The sequence below is a fragment of the Cydia strobilella genome, chromosome Z (assembly GCF_947568885.1).
Source record: "Cydia strobilella chromosome Z, ilCydStro3.1, whole genome shotgun sequence".
NCBI classification, from domain to species: Eukaryota; Metazoa; Arthropoda; class Insecta; order Lepidoptera; family Tortricidae; genus Cydia; species Cydia strobilella.
In genome coordinates, this window is record NC_086068.1 from 41870076 (window position 1) to 41888117 (window position 18042).

An 18042-nucleotide genomic window follows, 5' to 3' on the forward strand; every position below is an offset into this window, starting at 1 on the left:
TTTAAAACTAAAAATGAAGATTTATAAAAATACGTTAAAATGTATTTAAATATGGATAAATGATTTTTTTATTTGCATTAATTATTTTTATATGATTTTGACCCATGTTCTTTCACTGATATGCGTTAAAATTATAAATAACAAACGAAACCGTCAACGCCATGTATACGAGAGTAAGCCAAAACTAGTGGCGCCCTATGATCGAGAATCAAATTTTCGTGATTTTCGAGGCACGTTTTTTCCTTAGACTGTATCCATCTATTACGGAGTTATATCTATCTTTGTTAGAGGGGAACGAACATTTTACTTTTTTTGCGCTCCGACGCACGGTTTAGGAGATACAGCCCTATAAAAAGATTGTTTTCTTTGTTTTTTTCTTTTATGTTTTCATTGTGTTTTTTGTATGTTACTTAGGGGCTTCTGATAGGGGAACGAAAATTTGATTATTTTTGCGCTATAACGAACGGTTTAGGAGATACAGCCCTGTAAATATTTTTTTTGTTTTTTTTTCTTTGTTTTTTTTTTTAAATGTTTATTAAGGGTCGACTGCAGGCGGACGAAAATGTTATTATTTTGCGCTACGGCGCACGGTTTAGGAGATTAAGCCTTATACGGATTTTTTGTGTTTTTTTATACCTATATTAATTAAGGGTTTCTTAAAGTGGAACGAAAATTTGATTATTTTGCGCTCCGTCGCACGATTTAGGAGATTCAACCCTATAAAGATTTTTTCTTTGTTTTTATTGTGTTTTTTGTATGTTAATTAGAGGTTTCTCAAAGGGGAACGAAAACTAGATTATTTTTGCTCTACAACGCACGGTTTAGGAGATACAGCCCTCTAAAGATTTTTTTTTCCTTTTTTCTTTTTTTTTTATGTTAATTAAGGGTCCACTGCAGTTGAACGACAATTTTATTATTTTGCGCTACGACGCACGGTTCAGGAGATACAGCCTTATAAAGATTTTTTCGTTTTTTTTTTGTTTTTTTTTTGTTTTTTTTTTTTTAATATTAATTGAGGGTTTCTTAAAGTGGATCGAAAATTTGATGATTGTTTTTGTGCTACGACGCGCGGTTTAGGAGATACAGCCGTGTAAAGATTTTTTTTTCTTTTTGTGTTTCATTGTACGACCGGTCTGGCCTAGTGGGTGACCCTGCCTGTGAAGCCGATGGTCCTGGGTTCGAATTCCGGTAAGGGCATTTATTTGTGTGAAGATATTTGTTCCTGAGTCATGGGTGTTTTCTATGTATTTGTATATTATATATATCGTTGTCTGAGTACCCATAACACAAGCCTTCTTGAGCTTACTGTGGGACTGTCAATCTGTATAAGAATGTCCTATAATATTTATTTATTTATTGTGTTTTTTGTATATTGAAAGAGGGGAACGTAATTTTTTTTATTTTTGCGCTGCGACGGACGGTTTAGGAGATACAGCCCTATATATATTTTTTTGTTTATTGTTGTTTTTTTTGTATCTTATATAATATAAAATTCCATAACCAAAATTCAAATTTTTATATAAGTAGATATACTCAATATAAAAATTTCAAAATCTAACATAACTTTTAATAGAAATGTCCTCGTACATCATAAATATACACCATCCTCATAGTTACAATCACATTGTACAGTTAGCTGCAGAGAAAAGATACCACCCCTGTATAGGTTTGTATGCAAAGGTGCTAAGCGAATAGTATTGCTGACTGTAGATCATACCTAGTAGTCTTTAATTTACTACAAAAATAACTTTGTAATGCATACACTTTGTTTAGTAGACAAACATAATTTTGCGTGCAAAAATAACTGCGATGCATACGCTTTGTATAGTAGAGAAACTTAATTTTGTGTGCAAAGATAACTTTGTAATGCATACAATTTGTATAGTAAACAAACTTAATTTTGCGTGCAAGTAAGTGCCATACTTTTTAGATCGCCTGGCAAGGTTAAAGACACGACACGACCAAATGTTCTGGTTTATTATTTTTATGACTATTTAGATACTTAATTTTAACCTGTTAAAAATACAGATTGCTTTAGAACATTTTTTTGAATTTTGTGAAATATTATTTTGCACGCGTCTAGCAAGGTTAGGTTACCCGCTAGCCCGTTGATCTATATACCGTTGATCTACCTATATATCAATACCGTTTGATCGCTGCCTCGACGGCGCACAGCGCGGCGCGCGCAACCATGCCGCGCGTTTGTAATGTAACGTAAATATAAGCACGGAATGCATACGTATCAGTATTTAGTGACGCACAAATTTTATATTTCTAATCTTTTGTGTGGGAACTAAGATCATTGTCATGACCGTTTAATATTAACTCTACAAACTTTAATTCAATATTGGCTATACTGCTTAACCAGAAATCAATATCTAGAGAAGCACATTGTCTACGTTTCTAATTTTTTACAAGTATAATAAGCTGATCCATAATATCGTAATTTTGCAATATCAGCTACTCTAATTATTTATTTACTAAATAATTCATGATTTTAAGTTCATCAGAAAGCACATGTTCCAGATTTCTAAAAACCGAATATTGTGTATAAATTAAAGTGGTATTGAATATGTTAAAGTTTTTTGTAACTTTAATTCTATATTTACAAAGTTATTAGCAGAAATTAAAATATTTCAATATATCCGAACGCTCACCCTAAAAATTTCTAACTTTTTACGAAAGTCTTATTTAACATGCTAACAATGACATATCGAAAAAGAAAAAACTTTAATATTATCAATGCCCATTTTTGTTCCACCGCTGGTCTATTTTGACCCATGTTCTTTCATTGATATGCGTTAAAATTGTTAAATAACAAGTGAAACCGTCAGCGCCATCTATACGACAGTAGGCCAAAGCTAGTAGCGCCCTCTGAATGAGAATCAAATTTTCTTGATTTTCGAGGCACGTTTTTTTCTTAGACTGTATCCATCTATTACGGAGTTATATCTATCTTTGCTAGTGGGTAGAACGAAGAACGGCAGCTTGCTAATAAGGCCCTCGTGCCAAACCCTGTCGAAGGCCTTCGATACATCTAGAGAGACAACTAAAGCCTTTCCATTCTTCTCGATGGCCTGACTCCAGATGTGCGTGGTATACGCTAAAAGATCTCCAGTAGACTGGCCTCGGCGGAACCCATACTGCCGGTCACTGAGCAGGTCATTCGCTTCTAGGTATGCCAGGAGTCAGTACACGTTCCATACTCTTACAGACGGATCCCTTTATTTTGCCGAATTTTTTTTGACCAAATTTCATTTCCCAACCAAACTTTACCAACTGCACGTTTGTCAACTCAATCTTTCCCATATAATTATTTCGCAACCATTTCATTTCCCAACCCCATAGTTGGGAAATGAAAATGACGTACTAGGTTGGGTTAGGTTAGGTTGGATTATGTTTGGGGTGCAATCAATGACGGAGTCCCTCAAGGGTCCGTGCTTTCAGCGACCCTTTTCCTGCGCCACATAAACGACCTGCTGCAGCCAGGTACGTTCGGATATGCAGATGACACTACGGTTGTTGAAAGCTACATACCCAATTCACGAGCTAGTGGAGCCCAAATTCAGGCGCTCAGGGAGGCAATGGTCGAACGCACGAACGAGGGGAAAATGCTTTTCGCATAGACACAATTCATTATTTTTTTATAATGTAGCCTATATATATCTTGATCCACAAATTATAAATGTATAATAGACCTAGCGCTTTCATTATGAAAGTAAGTAAGTTTAGTTTTGTATAATTATGTTTAAGCTAGTTATAAGAAAAATTGCTACACCCCACCGGGGTCCATGTGAAACTTTACATAATTTGTAACATCTATGTACATACCATGGTTTGCAATAAAGATTTACTTACTTACTTACCACCCAGGCGCGGGGACGGGCCTGGGATGGTTATGTGGGACTCCCGTATAGGCTCATGGGACCCACGGTTTACTCACTAAAAACCCCTCTTGGCCGCCTCAGGGCTATAAGGCGAGGCCACAGGAACACTGAAGCACTCTTCCGCAGCCTCGCCAGCGGCTGTCCGGACTCTGGACCCAACTCTGGAGGGAATTTTTTATTCCCCCTACCTCCCTAGTAGCGCGCCATCATATCGGCGTGCTCGCCATCCCAGGGACCCTTGTGTAGGCTACAGACGTCCCCGAGCCTGTACGGAAGGGTCTAAGGGGGAAGTCGGCGGTCATATGCCAGCCGCCGCCGCCCCACGCGCTTTCGGTGCTCTGACTGGGAAGCTGGATCATTTTCCCTGCCTCGCTCTGCCATCTTCTTCTGCACCATGACCGCCTCGCAGAAGTCCAGCACAGCCTTCCGCGACCTATCACAGTCCACCATGTTTCGGACCACGGTGGGCAGCGAGAGGTCACGGCCCACCACAGCAGTTAAAGTGCGGCGCTCCTCCTTCCAGGCTGGGCATACTTCCAGTGTGTGCTGGGCAGTGTACTCCGGGCAGTCGCAGTGGTGGCATACTGCGGTCATTTCTCTCCTGGCTCTGTCCTTAAGATATATACCTCCCGAAACATCCATGTCCCGAGAGGACCTGAGTCAGTCGAAAAGTCATCACGCCATGTGTCCGGTCCGGTCTAGCCACTTTTTAAGAACCGGGTGAACCGCTTCGATGGTCAGACGGCCTGCGCTGGGATGCGCCAGCCTCTGTTCCCAAACCTCCACCATTTCTAGTCGGATTGCGTCTCGTCGTCCTAAAATTTCTCTTGGTGCTGGTGAGTCTCCATTGTGATGCGCCTCCTTACGCCAACGGTAAGCCGCTGCGAGGGCTCTCGCATCTAGGTACTACGGTAAAGACCAGAGGCGTATTTAAAAATTTGGCGCCCCGGGCCATTGGGTCCCTGCCGCCCCCCATGACCCATGAAGCACCCATGAAGTAAACACAAAAGCATAATTTTCTCTTAGTGCCTTTCTGCAGAGCTTGGAATCGAACCTATAGCCAATTGTGAACGAGGCCGACGGCCGAGCTCGAATATTCGAAATTCCTCCGGAAACAGTAAACGCAGAGAAGGCAGCCGATGATCTGGCCGCAAAACTCAGGGAGGTTCTCGGCACCGATGTGCATGTTCAGCGACCCGTTAAATGCTTCCGATTTTTGTGGGGCCACCTTTAGCCCCAATCGCCGGATTTTACACCTAGGCAGCTGCTCGACCTTTACCAAGCACAAGTCCGATCGTGTGTAGAATACTGTTCTCATCTGTGGGATGGCTCTGCAAAGTACCAGCTTGAGGCGCTCGAGTCAGTTGAGAGGAGGGCCAAGGAAATCATCAATGACAGCAATCTGACGAATGCTCGACTCCAAAGTCTGGAGCATCATCGCAAGGTTGCCAGTCTGTCGATCTTTTATAGGATACATTTCAGAGAGTGTGCCGAGGAACTGCACAACCTTATTCCTCCGTCCCATTTTTACCATCGGACTACAAGACAAACGGCACTCCGGCATCGCTTCATGCTAGGAACTCCAAAAATACGCACGAAGCGTTTTGCTTCCACATTTCTCATGCGAACTGCCAAAGAGTGGAATGCCCTGCCCGAGTCTTGTGTTTCCGCATGAGAACTATATGTATTTAATCTGTGGTTTGGTTAACCTAATTTTTTGGTGTTTATTTCTTAGGCAGTGGAGCACGCGCGCTATATGCACGACATCAGCCACGTGGTGGTGGACAACGTGCAGTTCATGCTGGGCCTGGGCGAGCCTGAGGGCGACCGCTACGCGCGCCAGGACGCCGTCGTGGCCGCCTTTCGCACCTTCGCCACCGCGCGACACACGCACGTCACGCTCGTTATGCATCCCAGAAAGGTGACACAGCTTTTTTTTCTTTCTCTCTCATTCATCTGATCTCTCATCACCGCCTAAGGAAATATTGCGTAAGATAGTGAAGACGATACTACGGTCATTAATGTCATTATTTGTACAGGGCGTTTTATTTCCACTATTTCCAGGGGTCGATTGCATAACAACTTGTAACTAATAATATTAGCGGAAGTCTCTTTCCAATTCCTTTGATTAGAAAGAGACTCGCTAATATTATTAGTTACAAGTTGTTATGCAATCGGCCCCTGGAATAGGAGCAATGATTTAAAATATAGACCCTTTACCTAAAGTTTTCAATCAATAAAAATAAAAATAGGGTTACTGTTATTTTCTAACAAAATTAATCGAGTCAGCAATGTACAGCAGCCACACTCGGCAACCATTAACTCACGATCGTGTCTAGTCGGAATACTTCGTTGAACGTGAGACTAACGCGAAACGTGGGGAAGTACTTTTATCTTACGGAAAACCGCAGTCAAATAGCACTAGACATGACTAGACCCTACGCATAGTGTTGTGTTCCTGCCGGTGAGTAAGGTTGCCAGAGCTCAACGAGGGCGCGGGGTGTTAGGGTCGGCAACGCGCATGTCTCTGGAGTTGCGGCCGTCCATATATAGGCTACGGTGACAGCTTACCACCAGGCGGGCCGTATGCTTGTTTGTCACCGACGTAGTATTAAAAAACCGGCCAAGTGCGAGTCGGACTCGCGTTCCAAGGGTTCCGTACATAACACAATTTATCGAATGTATTTTTTATGTGAAATGTCTTTATCAAACCCATAGGGGTCGGATCAAAAACTAACTAATTAAGTCCGACTCACGCTTGACTGCACATTTCTAATAGGTTTTCCGGTGATCTATAGGTAAATATCTATTTTGTGTATTTTTTTCAAAATTTTTGACCCAGTAGCTTCGGAGATAAAGGTCATTTTTTGCCTATTTTCTTGAATAACTTCCAAATTATTAATCTTACAATTATAAAAAAAATATATTTGAGATTCTCACAATGAGCTCTTTCATTTGATATGTAACACGATATAGTTTGACAAACTTTATTTTTTAATTTTCTCATTTACCCCCAAACGTGGCCACCGTGGGTAAAACACAAAAAGGACAAAAAAAAAGTACCTCTGTCGTACCAGTCTCGAACCCGAATCCTCTTGCACGTATTTCCACGAACATACCGCAACGCCATTGCAGCATACTTACACTGCATGAAATTGTCTACTACAAGCATCACGGAAAAACTGTTTGCATGTGTGAGTAATAGTAGGAAATAGCATGACAGAAACACTCTGTCGACATTAAAGGTGGTTTTTGCACAATGAAGTATTCAATGTTTATTATAATAGTTCAATATTTATGTAAAGAGTGCGCTAAACATAATTTTAAGTATACATATACCAACACTATTACACAAAAAATAAAACCTGAAAATTTGCGAGTGACGCCATCTAGCGGGGTTTAAGCTTTGGGTAACTCACTACTGAGGTGAAAAATTATGTGTGCAACACGAGAGCAAAGTTATTTTACATCTCGTGTTTTTGAGTCTCTAGCTACGCTCAAGATTCTACCTTAAAATCACTCGCTTCGCTCGTGATTCAATTATAGAATATTTCGCTTTCTCGGGACTCAAAATAAACACGCGCAAGAAAAACCAACTTTCCTCTCTTGTTGCACAAATAACTATTGTTTACGTTACATGCCCATCTTTGGGTCACAAACTTACATATGTGTACCAAATTTCAACTTAATTGGTCCAGTAGTTTCGGAGAAAATGGGCTGTGACAGACGGACAGACAGACAGACGGACGCACGAGTGATCCTATAAGGGTTCCGTTTTTTCCTTTTGAGTTACGGAACCCTAAAAAATGTTAGTAAAAAGGATGCTCAAGTTCTCCAAAGATTGTAGGTATTTACACATAATATTGGTAAGAATGGAACTATTAAACAATAAAATTACCACAGACTTTTATGTAAATCTGTAGAAAATAACTATGTATAATACAAATATTTAATATCAATAATCGGTAATTTTTGCTTTCAGAGGTACATAAGTAGTTTACTACCTCATTAAGACTGCGTCGAGCAAAATCAGCGAAAAAGGCAGTACCCGTTTAGTCGCTAGCGTTCACATCTCTTAATAAAAAAATATATATAATAAATGTAATTTTTTACCCAAAGAGTGTGTTTACAACGAATCACTCTTGAAAATCTTAAATCTTTACAATACAATAAATACACCTATGCAAATTTGTACCTAAAATGAGATGAACGAATGTCAGCGTTTAATAAACCTTGTATAAAAAAATCTATGCTAAAGTTATAAAATCGTGTGATTTAGAAAGCCAAATAACTGGACTACAATCAATCAGTCTTTTCCTATTTTTCCTCTTAAGGGTCTCCAGCATGCTCGGTTTTCCATACCAACGTAGTTCCGCTCTCATTTTAAAAAGACTAGCTAGATTGCTCTGAAACATTGTAAGTACTTACAATTATTATTATTCTCTTTATTTATCTTTCATCTTAGGCTAGATTTTATAATATGGATATAAAAGTAAAATACAAAAACACTTACAAAACATTACAAAAAATATATAAACACATAAAAAACCTAACCTAGGGTACCGCCGGCAGCGGGGCAAGGCCCAAGCTGCCGGTGGTCAGGGCCGCAGAGAGAGGAACCGGCGGACTATCCGCGCCGTGTCCAAGATCACCGCCTTCTGCATCTGACCCTTGATCCAACCACCCAGCGAGAGTCTCTCTAGGTGTTGGTCGAGACTCTTCGCAATGAGACCGTTCGCTGACACGACTATAGGAACAATGATCGTCGAGTCAACATTCCACATGGCGGTTATCTCGTGAGCCAAGTCTAGGTACTTGCTGGACTTGTCCTTCTCGGCCTTCACGAGATTCTCATCATGGGGGATGGTGACGTCGACGAGCACAGCCCGGCGCTGCGTTCGATCTATCAGCACGATGTCAGGCTTATTGGCTACAATAGTCCTGTCAGTGATGATAGACCAATCCCAATAGAGCGTGGCACGACCATTCTCGAGAACTGGCACAGGTAAATACTTGTAGTACGGTACTTCGCGGTCCACAAGGCCATATAGAAGAGCAAGCTGCTGGTGAATAATCCTGGCTACGAGATTATGTCTGTGCAAGTACTCGCCGTTAGCAAGATGAGAACAATCGGAAATGATATGCCTGAGTGACTCTCCGGGACGGCGGCATGCCCGACAAATGTCGACCGTACCGTCCTTCAGGATATATTTCCGATAGTTGTTCGTCATCATAACTTCGTCCGCAATTGCACAGGCAAAACCCTCTGTTTCTCCGAAGAGGTCCCCGAATCGTAACCAGTTCACCGACGCGAGCAGGTCTACATCGGGTCCCGTGAGGGCCTTGTAGAACCGCCCGTGTAGCTGCTTATCCTTCCATACCGCCTTGCGATCCGCAGTACTTTGTACCACAGGTTTGTGCCAGTTCTCGTTTGCCAAGGAGAGCGGCGTGAGTTTCCTGTCTACTGCCACCACGTCACAATGTATCCCACACTCGTTGTTAAGGAAATAATTCCTGAGATTGCACACCTCGCGGTTGTGGAGATCTTTGGCGTTAAGGAAGCCTCGACCTCCACATTTCCGTGAGATGTACAATCTCATAACTGACGAGCGTGGGTGTAGCATACGGTGTGTGGTGAGCATTAGACGGACCCTCCGATCCAGGGCGTCCAGCTCGGTCTGAGTCCACCTTAGTATGCCAAAGGAGTATATGAGTATGGGCATTACCCAGGCGTTGAAGGTGCGCACTTTGTTGCCTCCTGACAAAAGACTGTTAAGGACTTTTGTGAGCCGACTGAAAAAGCGATCCTTCACCGACCGTCTAATACCCTCTCCCTCAATACCCAACGACTGTGACATACCAAGGTATTTATAGGTTTCTGATTCAGAGATAGATCTGAAAGACATTGTCTCAGAAAGTTGTAAATTTGTTGAATTTACAACCTCCCCCTGCTGTACATGCATAACCGCACACTTATCGACACCAAACTCCATTCTGATGGCGGTACTGAAAGCTTCTGTTGTTTTCAATAGCACCATCAAGTCTTGGTTATTTGGCGCAAATAGCTTGAGGTCATCCATGTACAGAAGGTGAGAAATGACTTCACCCTCTCTCCGAAGCCGGCAACCTGACCCTGAATCCTTCAGCAGGGTGCTGAGAGGATTCAGAGCTAGACAGAACCACAGGGGACTCAGACTGTCACCCTGAAATATTCCTCGCTCGATCCTTATAGAGTCCTGCGGGCCAGGGCGGTCATCTCCACCTCCTGGTTGACGAAGGACTGTGATCCACTGCCTCATACACGCACTTAGGAAGGATACTAAAGCTGGATCAAGTTTATACAGCTCTAATACCCTTCTCAGCCATGAGTGAGGCACCGAATCATAGGCCTTCTTATAGTCAATCCAGGCGGCCGAGAGGGCCCCCCTGTTCCGCCGAACTTGCTGGCATATGGTCATGTCTATGAGAAGGAGCTCTTTAGTACCACGGGACCCAACCCTACATCCATTTTGAGCGGAGGCCAAAATGTTGTTAGCGACAATGTGCGCGTTAATTTTTGCTCTCAAAATGGACGTAAGGAGCTTGTAGAGTGTAGGCAAGCACGTTATGGGTCTGTAGTTCTTCGCTTCCGTGGTACTACCGGACTTGTGGAGCAGGAAGGTTACACCAGTTGTTAGGGAAGGTGGGAGGGAACCGAGCTCTAGGGCTTGTTGGAACTGCGTTGCCAACCGTTCGTGCGAGCATCGAAACCATTTTAGCCAGAAGTTGTGCAATCCGTCCGGTCCAGGACTTTTCCAGTTCTGGGTCGTACGGACAGCACAACTTACGTCATCGGGGCTGATGGTAACTGCCCCCATAGGTCCGATGTTCTCGCACTCACGTTCGACAACGTTTATCCAATCGCCCTCCGTGTGTTCAACGGGCACCGACCAAATGTTACGCCAGAAATCAGTCATGGCAGTAACATCCGGCAGCCGCACGTCGGACACACGAGGATCGGTTTCCTCCCACCTTCGGTATACCTTCCTTTGGTCACTTTGAAAAAGACGATTCTGCTGGAATCGATCCACACGCTCTCTGTAGCGGCGAATACGGTTTGCCCATGCATAGACTTTCTGCTTTAGAAAGTCGATGCGCTCTGTGACATTGGCCATGTAGTCGCGGGGCCTGACATCCGTCCCCGCGAACGCCTGGTTCACAAAGCGCATTACTCGGGGGCGATTGTTGCCCCCCCTGAAGCAGATCAGCTTTGCAATGAGAGTCCTAAACGAGCTGATACGTCGCTCGATCCGCGCTTGCCATGCAGGGACACCTCCGGCGGTCCTAGGTGCACGTTCAGCGTCCGGAAACTTGACTCGAGCAACACGGCACGCCGCGATGGCTGCGCAGTACATGATCGAGTGCGTATCTTCTAAATCTTTACTAGTCCGTAAATGTGGCTCTAGTAAAGCGTTTAGGGCTCCCACTAGCGCTAGATTGCGTCTATTCATAGGCAGACGTGGTAATCGTGGCCTAGAGTTGGTTGTGGCACGATACTGCGTAATCGCCTCTTCCAAAGTCCTCCTCAATTGCTCATTAGCAGAAGTACTCACACTCGCACAGTCCCCATCGTCGGTATTGAAATCAACCCGCGGCACCCCCGGTGCCAGGTCGCGTGCGGGCACCGGATCCGGCGACGTGGCGGGCAGATCTCGCACCGAAGTAGGGTCCGCGCGAGCAGAGAGAGCCTCCTGGCGAAGCTGATCAAGTGTCGCGTCATCCAACCGCTTTAACCGTTGAATGACGCGCACCTGATCCGATAGTCGCTGCTCCGATACGGTGATGGTAGGTTCAAGAGCCTGAAACAGAGGCAGTATCCTTGAACGATACGCGGACAGTCGGGTTCCCCCCATTGTAGCCCCATAGTAGGCGCGCATGACGTTCTCATTCATCGATTGAGTCCATCGCATGCGACGCACTACACCACCGGCAGCGGGAGCCGTGGGCGGGGCAGGATGTCCCGCAGGCCCCAAGCGTGCCGGCAGCGGTGGCCGCCCTCGTCGCGCAGGTGGTCGTGGCGGCGGCGGCCCGCTCTCGTCGCTGGATCCGTCTGTGTCAGGCGCCGTTGCAAACTCGTCGCCTGACGACGATGTGGACGAGGCGGGCGGGGGTGGTGGTCGTGCGCTTGATGTTACCGCTTTAGTTCGACTCCTTGTTATCATTTCCAATTTTGTAGTTTTGCCGGTGAAGTATGACAAATGTCAACACGGTTGTAATGCGACTGCGACCCATGGTCGCGGTGTCTACAATGAAAAATATCAATTGTCCGCATGGTGTAGTAATAACTCGGTTCACACATGAGTATTTATCACCATTTTAGGGCAAAAACCACATTTAAAATATATTTTATCAAAAGAAATGTAAAAGGACGTCTGTCAGTGTCAGCGGATGTTTTTATTATTATTATTCTCTTTATTTATCTCCTCCAGTTTTATCCAGTTTTCTCTGTCTTTTGCTTGGTTTATCCACTCTTTTCCAGCTGTAGCTAATGATGTCATCGCTCCATCGCTTAGTAGGTCGTGCTTGTCGTCTTTTTCCACTGGGACCTTTCCATCTAGTTATTTCTGCTGTCCATCGCTTATCGTTGTAGCGTGCTACATGGCCAGCCCATCGCCATTTTAAACGTAGACAGTAGTGTAGGGCGTCAATTAATTTTGTCTTCTTCCGTATGGATTCGCTTCTTATTTTGTGAATTTTCCTTATTTTTAATAGGCTTCTCTCCATCGCTTTCTGGCAGTTCACTAGTTTTGTTTTTATTCTGTTGTTGTAGGTCAACGTTTGACAGCCATACGTAAGGGTCGGTAGAATACATGTATCCATTACTGTTTTTTTAGGTGGAGCGGATAGTTTATTTCTTTCAGGGACCAATATTTTTTCCAGCTCATCTTTATTCGGCGTTCTACCTCTTCTTTTTGGTTATCTTTTTCGAAGGATATTTCTTTTCCTAATATATGTATTTATTTACGTATTCTAGTGTCTCCCCTTCGAGTTTTGTTATATATGCGGAGCTGTTGGTCATTAGCTTTGTTTTGTCTTTGTTCATCGAAAGTCCTACTTTTTTGCTTTGGTCACTTAGTTGATTTATAATTTTTTCCAGATTTTTGCTGCTTTCTGCGAAGAGGACTATGTAAGTACTTACAATAGGATAAGGTATATCTATAGGTATGTCTGTAATTAGTGTATGTCCACTACCGCTCTTAACTATTTAGGCACTCATAATTTTTTCCATACAATTGTATACAAAATCGACTTTTAGAATTCGCAGTCGGGTAACAGTTTTTTGTGCAGTTTACTTTTTTAATTTAACAGACATATCGAGCTTCAAAATGATGTGCAGAATATGTGTACATTGCCTATTTACCAAATGGCAAGCGTAAAAAAAAACATAAATCGTTTTCCAGTACAAAATCGTTTTTAGGGTTCCGTACCCAAAGGGTAAAAACGGGACCCTATTACTAAGACTCCGCTGTCCCTCTGACCACGGGGACAACGCCGTCCTGGAAACGTCGGAGGTAAATTTAAAACTTATTTTACGCGATTAACCCGTATAATGCCATGTCCCGTATACGTCACAGACAATTTGAACTTTAATTTATAATTTCAAGGTTATTAATTAAACCCTAAAAATGTAGTATGAGTTCTGGTTAATTTCGCCAGAACATTTTTTTTTCATTTCTTTTTTTTTGGTTTTTTGTATGTAGTGGGTGTCAACTTTCTCTTGTCAATCGTTGCCATGGTTACGTTCCCCTGGGTCTCTCTTAAAAACCGGGTTCTATGGTATTTAAATTCACAAAACATGATTTTATTTGGTAGTTATAAACCCTTTCCATAATGGGCCACCTACTAAACATGTTAGTAGAACGTGATACAATACTTCTTTTAACAAACTATGCTAATATTGTCCCCTGGCTGACGGAACAGAATAACGACAAGAAATAGTTGATGTACAGTCAGCTGCACAGAAAAGGTACCCCACGTCCATACTAATTTACAGAATATTGTATGCAGGGGTTGTACATAAAAGTAAATGTTTTTTATTGGTAAAACTATCACTTAAAATAAATTGGTTATGTAGGGTAGAGCTAAGGAGAACACTCTTTGTGTATGAAAAAGTGTCCGTCAAAAAACCTTAAACAGGTGGCGCCACAATACCTAGAATATTTGATTAAAAAAAATTAAATCATTGACAGCGCACTTCACTCCGTCAATAACCACTACGTTCTTAGCTACTCTGAAGAGATTTAGAACTGTTATTTTATAGCTGACAGCTGGACACATTTGCAACTGTTCTCCCGTAGGAACTGTTATTTTATAGCTGACAGCTGGACACATTTGCAACTGTTCTCCCATAGGAACTGTTATTTTATAGCTGACAGCTGGACACATTTGCAACTGTTCTCCCATAAGAGAGTTTTCTCCTTACCTCTACTCTCCATAGAATTGGTACTTTGTTTTTGTATAACCTAGTTTTTGCAAAGTGTTACTTGTCGCTTTTTGATATTTGTCAAATCAAATATTGATTACTAGCCATAGTGGCAACATCGCCATCAAAAAGGTGTTTTGCACTAAATAACAATAATATAATGTTTTTTTTTGGTAAGCACTGAAAATAGGCAAATTCCAGAAAAGTTTATAGGACATTTTAGTTTTTACATATGACCAGGAATACAGTGTTAAAATGTTCCGGGTTCCTCGTGAGCGCGTTGTACTAGAACTAGTATTGTAAATAATGTTGTTTTATTGTGTTAACCACTACAATATAATACCTCTATTTTAATGTACTTTGCCTACAGGAACGGGAATCGGATGATCTTTCTACTAGTTCAATATTTGGTAGCGCCAAGGCGTCTCAAGAGGCAGACAATGTTCTTATTATTCAGGTAGGTATAGAATAGAGGGCACGTGTCCCCTGTCTAAATATCAATAGGTTAATTACCCAGCGGTCGCAGCATGGTTCCATTTTTATCGCTTGTCACTATGCCCGTCACTTTCGCACTTACATACTTGTTAGAACGTGACAGGCATGGTGACAGGCGATAAAAATGCTACCATGCTCAGCCCGCTGGACACAGGGCAGGGAAGTTCCCAGTTCCCAGCCACCACCAGGGGGCACAAGTAGCAAGTAGCACAATATTACATATTCATTTCTCATGCTCTATAAGTGTTTATCAGCTATGAAGCGAGTTGAAAGTGATATGTTTATGCCCTAGGGTTTTTACCTTCCAGGAACGTTATTTTGGTTCTAGTTGGTTCTAAATATATTTGTTGTATAGTTTCCATTCTATTTAAGAGTCCTTATTCCTACAAACGAGAGTATTTTGCAAAATGCATCCTTTTTCATTCAACATTACAACGTAACTATTAGTATTTATTCAAAACCTGTTAACGTTCTTAAATAATCATTTCCTAAACTAGCGGCTGAAATAGTTAAAGTTTTAATTTTCTCTTTTTAAACCTAAAATAAATGAGTTTTCTTGGGAGTATTTTTCAAAATTTGCAATGAGAAGTGTCGTTTCGGTTGCCAATTTTGCAGTAAACAAGAATCATTTGATACATGAATGATTACAATTCAATTCACCATATCTTGTACGAGGGGCTGAAATGATTAAAAATCAGATTCATTTTAAAAAATTGATAAAATACCTTCCGAGCTTTCTTAATTTTTTCGGTGAAAACAGGGTCGCATTATATTTTTTTATCGCAAATTGTACTTATATTTTGCCCTCAAAATAATACTATAGCAAATTCTAACTTCATGTGAACCCATAAAAAAAATCATAACTATAGGATCTATTTTGCTTTTTTTGTAAATATAAATATTTTTAAAAGACGTATAAATCACGCTGCATCGACGCTGCGCGCTCAGTCTCCGCCGAGCGCGCTTAGGGGACGGACTAGTGCTCGATCGTCAGGCGTTCGTTGCGTTCGTAACCAGCGAGCCAGTTCCGAGAAGTGGTGTATACTGCGATTAGAAAATCTTGATCCTTAGGTGATCATAGGTACATTTTATACCACAAATATTAATTTTTTTCGCTTAGGTGATTCGGGTCTGTTCAGGGTGCCTAGCCAAGATGCTAACCGTTTAGGTACCTATAGTGAAAATGAAAATATTTTATTTCATTAATAAAATGTTACATTACAAGGTAGTAGGTTGGGACTTCCTTTTAAGTATATTATACCTGTATCAGGAAGCCCCGCTCCTCCGTAGCAACAAGTAGTATTTAGTTTAACAAAAGCAGAATAGTTTACATTAAAACCAAATCTGTAGCTGGCCTCTGAATGGGTAGTAGAAACGGGTTCCATATGTCTTTCCCTTTCCAGATGACCAAGGTGCCTAGCCAAAATGCCAACCGTTTAGGTACCTATAATATAATTTAATTTAAAACCAAATCTGTAGCTGGCCTCTAAAATGGGTAGTAGAAACGCGTTCCTTATGTCTTTCGCTTTCCAGATGACCAGGGTGCCTAGACAAGATGCCAGTCGTTCGTTCGTTCCGAAGCGAACAATAGCGTAATCTCTCTCTATCACTCTTCCATATTAGTGCGACTAAGACAGTTACGTTTCGTTTGCTACGGAGCGTAAAAGGTTGGCATCTTGGCTAGGCACCCTGGTCATTTGGAAAGCGAAAGACATACTAGCGGAAGCCGCTCGACCCCAATTTCAAAGGAATACCGCAAATCGATGTACAGGTTAGCCGTTTGGTACACGCATACTAGAGGTCGAAACAAAATTTTTGACCCGCAGTTCCTAAAAAAAATTTGCTGGGGGGGTGGTAAAACATTTTTTTTGTATAGAAAAAAATATTCCAAAATCTATCGAGTGTGGTATCATACGAAAGGGCTTTTTAAGGCGATTCTAAAAATATATCACAATATATAAAATAATGTTTTACCCCCCCCAAGCGAAAATTTTTGTTTTGGCCTCTAGTATGTGTGTGCCAAACGGCTAACCTGTACATCGATTTGCGGTATTTTTATACGAACGGGTTAGACTATACGGAACGCGTTTCTATTACCCATTTCAGAGGCCAGCTACAGATTTGGTTTTAATGTAAACTATAGGTACCTAAACGGTTGGCATCTTGGCTAGGCACCCTGGTCATCTCTGGGTACAAGTATGTATATTTTCTTAACATAATAAACTGAATTTACTACTACCATGCATATAAAATGAAATAAAAGAGTGGTTATAACATTAAATAGTTATTTGTGCAACAAGAGAGGAAAGTTGGTTTTTCTTGCGAGTGTTTATTTTGAGACCCGAGAAAGCGAAAGATTCTATAATTGAATCACGAGCGAAGCGAATCTTGGTTTCTTCTATTGTAATTCTAAGGTAGAATCTTGAGCGTAGCGAGGGACTTAAAAACACGAGATGTAAAATAACTTTGCTCTCGTGTTGCACACATAATTTTTCACCTCAGAAGTAAGAACATATTAAAGGTTAAAATGTATTTCGAATTACACAGAATAAACAGAAAAAAAAAAAGTTTTATAATATGTACGATACGATAAGACACGATACGATACGATACGATACGATACGATACGAGACCGAGGTCCGGTCTCGTATCGTATCGTACATATACCGGACCGGACCGTGCCGTACCGTACCATACCATAAAAAAAATGTAATAAAAGTATGAAGTTCATGGCCTTCACTAAATTCGCACTTTCCTCACTCCAGGGAGTAACGAAAGTAGGCTTGTTCGAGCTGCTGAGGTGAAAAATAATGTTACTTGCTATTGAAATCGACAACAATCAAGATTATTCTTCTCTGCGTTCAAAACGCGTTATAGTTGGCGGCGCTCGCGTACCGCGCCTCAACGCCATCTATTGAGTGTTATTTCGTGAAATCGGTGAACGCTCCAGGGAATAAGGGCTCTTAATTTCTGATTCCATAAATAACGATCCTTTTACCTGAATTGTTAATTGAAATTACCCTCAAGAAATACTATACAAAATACAAGTATACAAGGTGTCACAAAAATAGTGGGTATTCGTTTAAGGGCATACTATCGGTATCGTATTCTGATTAGGAAAAATGAGACGAAACATGTGTTTGACGCGAAAATTTTATTTTTTCTATGGGGCAGGTTGTCGAAGTCGGCCAACCCTCC

The 18042-nt window shown here is 41.8% G+C and overlaps 1 protein-coding gene across 1 annotated transcript in view; it reads left to right on the top strand.

Moving 5' to 3' along the window:
• The window catches only part of LOC134754021 (mitochondrial DNA helicase), a 63946-nt gene that overhangs the window by 33953 nt on the left and 11951 nt on the right, over positions 1 to 18042 (top strand). The window contains exons 7-8 of the mRNA XM_063690082.1: positions 5623 to 5808; positions 14720 to 14806. Coding sequence (XP_063546152.1) covers positions 5623 to 5808; positions 14720 to 14806 — 273 coding nt within the window. The remainder of the gene's footprint in view (positions 1 to 5622; positions 5809 to 14719; positions 14807 to 18042) is intronic.